At 37.4% G+C, this 12,890-nt stretch overlaps 1 protein-coding gene across 1 annotated transcript; it reads right to left on the bottom strand.

The window, feature by feature from the left end:
* Positions 1–2,044: 2,044 nt before the first annotated feature.
* Positions 2,045–12,591, bottom strand: LOC134655384 (uncharacterized). Its single transcript, XM_063510843.1, has 5 exons — positions 11,917–12,591; positions 11,141–11,238; positions 10,324–10,634; positions 9,784–10,027; positions 2,045–2,517 (listed from the first exon to the last, which is right to left on the bottom strand). The coding sequence occupies exons 1-5, from the start codon at positions 12,580–12,582 to the stop codon at positions 2,100–2,102; spliced, it is 1,737 nt and encodes a 578-aa protein (XP_063366913.1). The 5' UTR covers positions 12,583–12,591; the 3' UTR covers positions 2,045–2,099.
* Between the last annotated feature and the right edge of the window lie 299 nt (positions 12,592–12,890).

Raw genomic sequence — 12,890 nt, 5'->3', positions numbered from 1 at the left:
AGAATTAAACTTAAATAGGCACAAATTAATTTGTTTACATGTAGATATAAGTTTTTTTAAATTATGATGCTAAAAAGGAGCGAACCTCAGCATGTGTTGCAGCAGGCTTATACCTACTACAACGCTGGTTTTCAAGCCGACCCTTCGTACAATACGAATTTGCTTGCTGTTTGTCGGAAACTCTACGGCTAAGACTATTTTAGTTTGTGTAGAAAATAATATAGGTATGTATATATATATATGTTTATGTTTGTGTATGTATTTATAATATTATACTGTATGATACTATGACATATGTGAAGATAGGTTTAATGTTTAGGCTAAATAAATACTTGGGTAATAAAGTATATATTGAGGAAATAAATAACATGAATGTAATTTAACTATAAGTAGGTACTGAGATTAACAAAGTTGAACGTTGAGTTGAGTTGATTAATAAGTTTAGAAATTTACTGCTCACGTTTCGAGGACGGTGTTTGAGCTGCATAATACTAAAATCCTTTCTATGGACCGTCGGTTCTATAGTACATAAGGTCGGAAAGCCATTGAAATAGCATATATTTCATCCATAAAAACAAATATCGCCGGTTAAAAACCAAATATCGTTATAAGTGTTGTTTGTCGACCGAGTAACATCCCCTGTGTGTAAAACGTTTAACTTGATAAACAAGACCAAGTGCGGGTAGTTCGTAAAATGTTGATATCAACTTTAGTTAGTCTTTTCAAAGGCCACGGGGATAATTCAGTTTTCGGAGTTCGGAGTCGGTTGTGTAATTAAAAACTGAATTATACGCCATTAAATCCCGTTTTAATAAACAATAATGAGTCAAAAACCTTGAAAGTTTAAATCAGTGTTTCTCTGGTCGTACTTTTGCGGCATGATTTACTAAAGAAAAGAAAATATTTATGATAGCTCTATGAATCATTTTGTAAGTAAATTTATTACAATGTATACTTGATCGATTTGGGGGTGACATGATCCTGGAATCATATCTCCCCTGAAGAAAAAGACAAAGTCTCCCCATACATAGTAAGATTATAAAACGTGCCGTACTCGAAACGTGTGTTCGCGTATATCAATGAATCCAAGTTAATCATCACTTCAATAAACAACAAATAAAATAAGCATACTCACTAACATCATTTCCATCTCATATTATAAAATAAATCCAGTTAAAACTTACCGAAAATTGAATATAATACGCAGAAAATCTTTCACCGTCCGCCATTTTTGAACCACTGACTTTTCCGATACAGTGCCATGACAGAACGTGAAGTTAGGAACGAATGAATGAGTGTTACCAGTGCAAAAAAATGTATCTCGTTTGGTTTGATTAAAAATGAAGTTTACCAAGTGTCCCCTAGGGATCGACCCTCCCCACCCTCACCTAGTGTCTTTATGTGATGTATTAAAATAAAAAATTCAACTTACCTATTAATTTTGTACAGTTTAATATATTTTATACCTATTGTTACTTAAAACGCTGATGTTATGGTGCTAATAACAACAAAGGTAAAACCGGGTACTTAGTATACTTAAACAATTATACAAGTTATTCTTGTGTGTATTTTTGTATTATAAGGACATTGTTTAATTTAAATAAATAATTTAGAAATAGTACGTGAACATTTAATGCTCAAAACAATAAATCTGTTATTATAATATACCTAAATGAAGTTTTTATTGTAAAATATTTTTGTATTCTAGTTAAATGTTTAATTTTATAACTGAAATGAATATTATATTATAATGCTGTTTTTTATTTTCTGACTGTAAGATTTATGTAAGTTAGTGTATCAACAAATCCTAATTAGAATATTAAGCATTTTTGTATTTTTTTATGTGACATAATGTTAAATAGGTTTTTATTTATTTAGTTCGAAACAGTGATGAACAAGAATTAAAATGTATTAAAAACAAACCTTTCTTTTATTTTATCTTAAAAAACTATTGTCATGTTTTTAACTTCTTTTATTATAAAATAAAAACCGACTCATAGTCAGATTTATAGTATTTCTTTAAGTATAATATCACAGGCGACAATACAATTACGCTACTCTAAACCTTAGCCCGATCAACATAAGGTACAAAACAAAACTCACTCAGTATCCAGAAACATGCTCTCACTATCTACTGGTTTCACTTCACACTGTTTCAAACCTAAACCTTTGCTTGATTCGGCCAACAATTCACTTCTAAACTCCGTAAAAAAATCCAATCCTCCGGCAAATAAATCAATTTCTTTCCCTATTTTGCTTTGCACTTTAGCATCTTTGCTTTCATTCATTTTGACTATACAACTATCTAAATACTCTAAAATCATAGCCGTTTGGCGTAGCATAGACGGAGCGTTGCTTGCATAGTCTATTTTTTCTTTCTTTTCTGTGAGTTCTTCATTATATTTGCTTAAGGAGTGTTCGTTGGCTGTTATTTTGTGATTCGGTGGCGTTATAATGATGCGATGTGGAATGGCTTCGTGGATGTAGTGTATCAGTGGTAGCACCTGATTATGTGACCTGAAATAAATATAAATAATAAAGATTATTAACCAAGGAGTCAAAGAGCTGGCGCAAGACAGGAAAAGCTAGAACATACTCCACCGACAAGAGAATAACTCTTAAGTTCATGATGATGATGATGAAAGATTATTCATGTATAAAACTTTAAGATTATTGAGTCAGATATTTTCATTCAGTTCATGTGAAAGAAATCGGGGCTACCGCGTGTAATATCGCCGCTAGGGGCGCTAGTGTAGTGGGAGGTCTCTCAAAATGTCAAATGTTGTGGTCAAATGCATAGAAGTTTTGGGGGTTTCAAGCTTTTTTATCGCTTTTTTCACTACTTATTCATAACTAGCTGTGCCCGCGGCTCCGCCCGCGTGGAATTCGGTCTGTGTCAGTAAGCTAATTCATCCCTAATTTCTCTTTCTCTCCCCTGGAGGCGGAACTTGAAGTAAAGTTGACAGATCGATACGATTAGCGGACTGAAGCCAGATAAAATATTTTACAATTAGGTAGGCACTAAACAAAACTACACTCCAAAACCAATAGTTTTTTTCGCCCTTCCCCAGCTTCGCCCAGGCTGTAAGTGCCTAATCACAGAACAATAGTATAAGTGTCTAAGTGCGAAGGCCGAAGGCCGAGCTCCACGTAGGGCCAAACGTCCGAAGCGTCCAGGCGGTCAGTGCTTAAGTCGTAGTAGTAGTCGCTCGGTAGGGTGCCCAGAAAGCCACCTTAAGTAAATTAGGCTTATCCTTTAAAATCGTATTAAAAACGCGAGCGTAGCGAGCGCGAAAATTTTTTGATAAAAAAAAATGTAGAGAGGCTATGTCAGGGACACAGCCGCAATGGTTTACGTGAAATTTTGGTGTGGATATCTAATGCGAAAGCCGAAGGCCGAGCTCCATGTAAGGCCGAAGGCCCGAAGCGTCCAGGCTGTCAACGCTTAATCTCAGAACAATGGTATAAGTGTCTGACTGCGAAGGCCGAAGGCCGAGCTCCGCGTAGGGCCGAAGGCCCGAAGCGTCCAGGATGTCAGTGCTTAAGTCGTAGTAGTAGTCGCTCGGTAGGGTGCCCAGAATGCCACCTTTATCAAAGTAGGCTTAGCTTTAAAAGTTAAAAACGCGAGCGTAGCGAGCGCGAATTTTTTTGATAGAAAAAAATTGAGAGAGGCTATGTCAGGGGCACAGCCGCAATGGTTTACGTGAAATTTTGGTGTGGATATCTAATGTGAAAGCCGAAGGCCGAGCTCCATGTAGGGCCGAAGCCCCGAAACGTCCAGGCTGTCAGTGCTTAAACACAGAACAATAGTATAGTGTCTAAATGCGAAGGCCGAAGGCCGAGCTTCGTGTAGGGCCGAAGGCCCGAAGCGTCCAGGATGTCAATGCTTAATCACAGAACAATGGTATAAGTGTCTGATTGCGAAGGCCGAAGGCCGAGCTCCGCGTAGGGCCGAAGGCCCGAAGCGTCCAGGATGTTAGAGTGCTTAAGTACTACTACTACAGTAGTCGCTCGGTAGGGTACCCAGAATGCCACCTTTATCAAAGTAGGCTTAACCTTAAAAGTGAAAAACGCGAGCGCAGCGAGCGCGAATTTTTCTGATAGAAAAAATTGAGAGAGGCTATGTCAGGGACACAGCCGCAATGTTTACGTGAAATTTTGGTGTGGATATCTAATGCGAAAGCCGAAGGCCGAGCTCCATGTAAGGCCGAAGGCCCGAAGCGTCCAGGCTGTCAACGCTTAATCTCAGAACAATGGTATAAGTGTCTGATTGCGAAGGCCGAAGGCCGAGCTCCGCGTAGGGCCGAAGGCCCGAAGCGTCCAGGATGTCAGTGCTTAAGTCGTAGTAGTAGTCGCTCGGTAGGGTGGCCAGAATGCCACCTTTATCAAAGTAGGCTTAGCTTTAAAAGTTAAAAACGCGGGCGTAGCGAGCGCGAATTTTTTTGATAGAAAAAAATTGAGAGAGGCTATGTCAGGGGCACAGCCGCAATGGTTTACGTGAAATTTTGGTGTGGATATCTAATGTGAAAGCCGAAGGCCGAGCTCCATGTAGGGCCGAAGGCCCGAAACGTCCAGGCTGTCAGTGCTTAAACACAGAACAATAGTATAGTGTCTAAATGCGAAGGCCGAAGGCCGAGCTTCGTGTAGGGCCGAAGGCCCGAAGCGTCCAGGATATCAATGCTTAATCACAGAACAATGGTATAAGTGTCTGATTGCGAAGGCCGAAGGCCGAGCTCCGCGTAGGGCCGAAGGCCCGAAGCGTCCAGGACGTTAGAGTGCTTAAGTACTACTACTACAGTAGTCGCTCGGTAGGGTACCCAGAATGCCACCTTTATCAAAGTAGGCTTAACCTTAAAAGTGAAAAACGCGAGCGCAGCGAGCGCGAATTTTTCTGATAGAAAAAATTGAGAGAGGCTATGTCAGGGACACAGCCGCAATGTTTACGTGAAATTTTGGTGTGGATATCTAATGCGAAAACCGAAGGCCGAGCTCCATGTAGGGCCGAAGGCCCGAAGCGTTCAGGCTGTCAGTGCTTAAACACAGAACAATAGTATAAGTGTCTAAATGCGAAGGCCGAAGGCCGATCTCCGCGTAGGGCCGAAGGCCCGAAGCGTCCAGGTTCAGTGCTTAAACACAGAACAATAGTATAAGTGTCTTAATGCGAAGGCCGAAGGCCGAGCTCCGCGTAGGGCCGAAGGCCCGAAGCTTCCTGGATGTCAGTGCTTAATCACAGAACAATAGTATAAGTGTCTAAGTGCGAAAGCCGAGCTCCGCGTAGGGCGTAAGGTCCGAAGCGTTCAGGCTGTCAGTGCTTTAACACAGAACAATAGTATTCATGTAGGTAAATGTGTGTGCTGGGAGCCCTGAAGCACTCAATGGGTTTAGGAACTCCAGAGGGTCTGTTGTGACGTTGCCTTCATCCAAGACAGTGTTAATGGATTTAGGTATATACTGCCTGTTCACCTTCGATTTCCGCCAATATCCGCGCATGTGTAGGTAAGTATAGACGTACGACTCTCTCCAGTATCCACTGATGTACCACAGTACTTACCGTCGAGCGCGTCTGTCGTGCGAATCCGCTGAGCGGTCAACCGTTCTTCGCACTGCGTGAACGTCTCCCAGGCACGGGATTCTTCCTCAGATTCCTGAGACCGTGCTACCTTATAACCTCAATACGTTGCGAGAATTTCGCGAAAAAATAGTTTTTTTTTCGGAAAGGTATGGTAACGCGTTTAAAATGCAAGTCCCAAATTGTTTGACATTTACAAAGATATATACATAATATTTAAAAACTTTCGCGTTTTGAACACATATTAACTCACATTTATAGACGGGCCTATCTTGAAACTTATTTTATTACCTTTATTTACCGACGTTTCGACACAGGTTTCACTGGTCGTGGTCGCAGCTAACTGATGTCCCAACAAAATGTCAAAATAGAGATTTGTGCAACTACCCGACGAAAAGTGTATGAAAAAGTTTGGGGTAGACATCATATTTTCAAACCACCCACTTCACAATAATGTTAATTATTGTCAATAAACCCGCGATAGACCCGTCTATAAATGTGATTTAATATGTATTTGCAAAACGTTTGACATTGACTACGAAAAATGTTGTTTTTTTTTTACAAAGTACACAAAAAAAAGTTTACACCACTTTCTTAAGTTAGCGCCATAAGATTCAGATGCAAATATAACTTAATTGAGTGTAGTGGCCACCCCCCCTTTTAGGGGTTGAATTTTTCTAGCCTAAAATGTGGCCAGGGATTTTCTTGACAGATTAGTAAAGTTTGCATAAACATCCGTTCAGCCGTTTTCACGTGATGCGCGGTCAAATAAACAGACAAACAGATAAACAGACAAACAGACAAAAATTCTAAAAACTGTTGGAACGTGTTCTGTTATCGATTCTAAGTATCCCCAGCCAAATTTTTTTCAAATATCTTCTATGTACAGACTTTCGACCCTCTTCAGCTTTATTATATGTATAGATAGATTGTGGTAAATCTTTGTCCATCTTTGATTATAACCGTGGTAAACAATAGATATAGCTCAATAAATGGTAGTGGTTTAAAAAAAGTGCCAACTAAAATATATGCAAATTTAAACAGGTTGAAAAAACGGCAAATGTAAACGTTAAAATACCTTTATGTATATTACAACATATTGATTTTATAAAAATAAGCAAAGAATTTTGAGATCTGTTTTTCTGGACCACCATTAACAGTGGCGCCAACTGGTGAGCAAAAAGACCCTAGCCCTTATTAATGCAGGTGACCGTGACATCGTCGCCCCCATGGAAAACTCACCTATCTGCAAAAAACACATTTTTGAGGGGAAGGATTTTAAGCTGTAAAATTTGTTTAACTTTTTTTTTACAAGTCAATGTTGCGGTTGAACTGGTATTTTAAATACATAAGGGTTCCAAAATGTATGCATTATATGATCCATTTGTGAGATATACATTACGCTATTGTAATCAGAAGTAAACGCATTTTCGCAACTTTGTAACTCCATAGACAGTAAAAAAAGGTCAACTTATACACCGTGGTAAACTGATGAAAATGTCACTTTCGTAAGTAAAAAATACATTCCAAACATTTTGAACCAATGTAAAGTTACGGAAATTTCATTTTCGTAAGTTTCTTATGGTGCATGTGAAGTTGTGAATACGTTAGTAGGTATTTACTTTTGATCCCAGTAATATCTTATAATATATTATATGCGATTGTATCACAGAATTCACAGAATACAAAAGCAGTATTTTATGACACTTTTAGTAGAATTATGAATTTTTCTATTTAAAATTTGCTATCACTTATTACATAGGCCAATTCGAACGTGCTCTGTCTGACATAAAACCGATATAAAAAATATTAAAAATGATATTGGAATCATATCAGTTAGCTGTCATGCATTATCACGGGCGTCTCGCTCTCACTGATATTTCTAATAGTATCGGTTTGATGTCAGTGCACGACTGCACGTTTGAATAGGCCTGACGGTTAGGCCAATAAAAAACATTATAAAATATAGTGTAAGTATTTCATAAACAAAAGAAGTATGGAACAAGTGTTCATTTCATTAAAAAAAAAACAAATCTTCTTCCTGATCGGGTTCCAGCAAACGATCTATTACTTCTTCAGAAACTGGAAGGTTTGCAAAATATGAGTATTTAGGTATTTGATTATCACGGCATAGTTTCATGAAATCACCTTTTTTTGCTTTTGAAATAGGCATTCCTTTATCATAAGCAGGAATAGGTAATAATGTGGCACTTTTTCCCCTTTCTGCTTTTAATTTTAACTCTGTGAAGTGTTTGTCATCATAATCACTGAAAATTGATTTGGGACTTTCTTTACGATATTGAATCCATACTGCATCATAGAAATTAGTCATAACTTTTTGTCCTGTTTCGTCCTATGATCCATTCTCAATGGTTTCGTTATTTTTAGTTCTCTTCTTCTTTTTTTGTTGTTTCGAATTGGTATCCTTTGCAAATTGCACCTCATTACTGTTAAAGTCTAAAAACTCATCATGAACCAAGACGTTTACATTAAATGGACGGGGAATCGTTCTAGCCAATCTCATTATTTGAGTCCATCCATCTGGTGTATATACTGGTACGTTTTTAGCCTTTTGTTCAATTTTAGAGTGAACTGAATCACACTCCATGTGGCTGTGCCCGGATTCAAAGAAGACGTGATCTACTATTTCAATCATTTCATGTGTCGAAACGAGGTGCAGAAGCATGCAACAGAAGTGGTAATTTTTCTGCTCCCCACCGCAATAGTCTGACATCATTCTGACATGTGTGATACCTTCTTTGTCTAAAATATATTTGTATACGCAGGTTGCGACTTCGACACTACCTCGCTTACCTTCAGTTTCATCCCACGTATAACAGTCAACATCTTGATCATCAAACTTATAAAAAGTTAAGTTATAGACAGCTAACTTCCGAAAATAAAAAAAGGGCCCAGCTGCCCCTTTAGGTGTTTGGAGAACTGCTTCTAAATCAAAGTTGAATGCCAAAGTTTTCACGTCATTCACTGCTGCTTGTCTGTCAGCGTCTCGGCGCAAAAAAGCGTCATCTCTTCGTTTTAGGTGCTGGAGATAATCACCCCTCTTCACATTCTCCATTTCTATATGGCACGCAATATTTGCAAAAGTCTTTTTTTGGCACATGAAATTTTAATTTATATGATCTGAAAATTTTCCTATATGTCTCTATACATGCTGGAATAGTGCCTTTTTCTGAACACTGTATTTAATAAATTATATTCCTTACAAAACTTATTATATTATAACGATTATTCTAAATTTTTTACCTTAACTAAAATGCGATTCAGGTATATTCGCAAAAATGTGAAATGTGATTTCATTACTAAATTATAAATTACTACCATAAACTTGCGAAAATGCCTGATTCGCGTATTTACTTTGGATAACATTACGAACACAAACACACTTGCCACCATAACAAATTAACGAATTAGCCAGATTCGCAAAATTGCAGTAGACTATACACGTCGTTGGGTAATAATCTCCACCATAACAAAGTTATGAATATGCCAGATTCGCAAATTTGCTGTAGGCTACTCATGTTAGGTACTAGGTAATAATCGCCACCATAGTAAAGTAACGAAACAACTAGATTCGTTTATTTGCTATAGGCTACTTTCTTCATATATATATAATATTTGACACAGTGAATATGCGAATTTGCCCGATTAGTAAGTTTACTATGGGACAAAATCTTTCATGATCCATATAATCGTCCCCGGAAAAATACCTTAGCTAAAAGTTGTAAGTTTACCATGGGTGCAAACATATAAACATTCAGATTTGTACAAATGTAACTCTGGAACCATGAATGTTAGATCTATGAAAATTTGTGAGAAGGTGTATTCTCCTATTTGGTGCAGATTTATATCAAAAAGTCAATTTTGTAAAAATAGCAGATACGTGAGTTTTCCATGGGGGCGACGACATGTGCAAGTTTTTTTTTTTTTTTATTTAGTATAGGACATTCTTACACAGATTGACTAAGTCCCACAGTAAGCTCAAGAAGGCTTGTGTTGTGGGTACTCAGACAACGATATATATAATATACAAATACATAGAAAACACCCAAGACTCAGGAACAAATATCTGTGCTCATCACACAAATAAATGCCCTTACTGGGATTCGAACCCAGGACCGCGGCTTCACAGGCAGGGTCACTACCCACTAGGCCAGACCAGTCGCCAGTCAGACAACACAACAAATACAATTTACCTGACATACACTGCTATAGGTGTACGAACAGCATTCTCATCCTCAAACACGACCATCACACCATGCAGCACGTGATATGGAGATATCGTATGTATAACAGCATTGCTCACTCCAGCCACACATTCCATTGCCATGTGTTGATAGAAAATGTCAGTCAATGTCAGTCCTGACGCGTTGTCTATTATTCTTAAAGACAGCTCTAACTTTTTACAGGTGGCCAGAACTGGAAGGATGCTGGTGTCATCTAAAAACGAAGAAAATTGTAGATTTTTTTTTCTAGTTACAATTTAAAAAAAAAACATGCAAGAAAAATAAAAACGGTTTCAAATAAATGCCCATACTGGGAATAGAACCCAAGGTCATCTGCAGTTTAAGGCTGCGTTTCCACCATATTGGTTCTTAACAAACACATCACTCGCTACGCATCCTGTTGGAAACGCCCCCTTATGATGACAAAATAGGCTGAACTGGTCATATCATAAATAATTATGAACATTGACAATTTTTATTATGAACTACTTATCATAAAAATATACTTACTAATTTCATTAGCCAGCACATCATACTGTTTCCCCATAAACTCAGAATATGACAACACAACAGAATCAAATGGCATCAAATAATCTTTCCCCCCTCTTTTATAAGAAATTACTCCATTTAACTCTAATCTACTTGTGCTATATTGCAGTTCAGTTAGATCAACAACAGCTACTATGGCTGTTTGTATATTTGGTTGTAGTTTGTGTGCTTCTTTCCAGCGGGGACTGACAGTTGTGTGTTGGAATAGGTGGGTAGCGTAGACTATCGAGGGTTGTTTGGAGTGGAGCAGTATGGCAATGTCGTGGAGGGGCCTGGAAAATATAATGGTGTGGATATAAATTCAATTCAATATGTTTAATATAGTGTAAACGTACATGTCAAAGACATACTAATATAAAAATAAAAACACACAAACTATAATATGTTCAATTTGGAGATTACTATGAATCTAGGTAGTACTACTGTTTCGGGTGTACTATATGGGCAGACTAGTCTAGGTCTACCATAGGTATTTAACAAATCTTTCTATATTTTAGTAAATTAAAAGTAAAAACGAATGAAAGTACTACTTATGTTACTTGTATGTGTACTACTTGTATTAGTTAGTGGCCTAGATTGAATTCAATTAAGAGTAACACTCATTAAGCATATGGGGGGGTCTCAGATTTTATGCAAAATTAAACCCTATCACTTTCATACAAAGTTCAGAATCATTGTGGGAAGTATATATCCTCTGCCTTATAAAAATATGTACTTCACTTTTCCCAAAAATTAAACCAGGCAATTTCTTTTATAGAAAATGATGGTTCATACTTACATTTTACCCTTATTGATGACATTCAGTGTGATTACTACTTTTTTATTACAAACGGCAACATTTGGAGTCCGTGATATCAGTTTCAGCTGCTCAGGAACCTGGAAATTTTGTAATTTATAGTTATATTAGTCCCTACTAATATTACAAATAGTAACTCTGTCTGGTACCTCTTCACACTTAAACCACTGAACCAATTTAAGTACATGATAATTGGTATGGAGATAGTTTGAGACCCGGGGAAGGACATAGGATAGTTATTATTACAAATCAGTAACTCATGGCATTTAGGTAGCACTTAAAAGATTAGTGATGAGCACACATCGGTAACTCGTGGCACTTAGGTAGCACTTGACAGTTTCTAACAGACTAGTGATGTTCTTCCTATACGAGTTGAGAAAAAGAAACCACTAAAATAAAAAAGGACGTAATTAAACTAATCTTTTAAGTGCTATCTAAATGCCACGAGTTACCGATGTGTGGTTATTATCAATAATCATGACCATCCCATGCAGATAAATCATGGTCAGAAGCTAGTTATTATACTTATAATACAAGGTTCCCAACAAAGCAGCTTACAAGTTGTATGAGGTACTTTTAAGAGACAATTGCAGGGGCCTATTGCATAATAAAATACAAGTTCGCTATTAGAGATTTGGTATGTAAAGTGTCATAGTTAGCAAGTTCCATAGAAAGACTCTTTAATGAATTTGTTCATAAAGTGGCCATGCAATTTTGTAGCTAGGTGTAACATGCATAGATTATTTGATAATAAATACCTGATTACAGCTTTCATTTATCATGGAATCATCTAAGTTTGGATGCAATTTCTTTGATGCAGCAAAAGCTGTAAGTTTCCGCAAATCCATAAATTCTCTCCAAGTCTTCTCATTGCATTGTATACTATATCGAGCCTGACTGAGTTTCCTTTTTAGCTGTGTGAGAATCGGCAAAGAGTCGTCAACATGCATTCCACTTAAAGCTGCAGCTCTTTCACCTAAATTCTCAAAGTTATCATCAAATATTAAAGGCACCGCATCATCTTTTAAGACAACTTTAAGGCATGCTTCACCTCTACATGCGCAGTCATTAATATCGTAATAATCAACGTTTGACACTTTTTTATGAACTGCAAGTTTGTCTTTTCTGGATAAAATTATCACTTCATTCTGTGACGCTAACAGGTAGAAAAGCTGTCCTTGGTTATTCCTAAGAATACTCATCTTTGTAAATTTAATCTCACTGCCAAGAAACAGGGACGATACTTCTTCACACTTGTAGTATTCTTTAACTTCTCCATACTTCGTACATATAGTGATATCGCATATCTTACTTTGTGCCGGGTGGTCGTCGTAAAATACGAAACATGCTATTTCGTTAAACACACATGATGGCACAAGATCCTCTATTGTTTCTTGGAGGGTAACGTCCGAAATGTTCAACATTTCTGATTTCTTTACTTGAATTGGAAGTTACAAATGTTTCTAATTTATTATTTTACTTGGAAATTTTACCCGCGAAGTTCTCCATGTCTTCTCCAAATAGTCCAAATTCTCCAATGCATGCGTCTATGGTGCGTCTTCTGTCAAACTTGTCAAAGTGTCAAATAATAAAATTTCATTGTCAATGTCAACGTCAAAAACAAGAAGTCGTTCCAAAGCTGTAATATTACTGGTACTTTTTATAGTGCAAAAATAATAAGCGAGTATTTTGGAGTTTTATTGGCGCATAATAAATATTATTAGCAGTTTAG

Source organism: Cydia amplana, chromosome 16, assembly GCF_948474715.1.
Source record: "Cydia amplana chromosome 16, ilCydAmpl1.1, whole genome shotgun sequence".
NCBI classification, from domain to species: domain Eukaryota; kingdom Metazoa; phylum Arthropoda; class Insecta; order Lepidoptera; family Tortricidae; genus Cydia; species Cydia amplana.
This window is presented reverse-complemented; position numbering and strand designations above follow the sequence as displayed.

What these genes read in the sequence shown, in the direction of transcription:
- LOC134655384 (XM_063510843.1), bottom strand. Translation starts at nt 12,582, where the DNA reads ATGTTGAACATTTCGGACGTTACCCTCCAAGAAACAATAGAGGATCTT. An exon ending in TGTGCTGGCTAATGAAATTA is followed by an intron (nt 10,028 to 10,323) that starts GTAAGTATATTT and finishes CTTCGTTTTTAG; the next exon opens with ATGACACCAGCATCCTTCCA. An exon ending in CCTATAGCAGTGTATGTCAG is followed by an intron (nt 2,518 to 9,783) that starts GTAAATTGTATT and finishes TATTTATTTCAG; the next exon opens with GTCACATAATCAGGTGCTAC.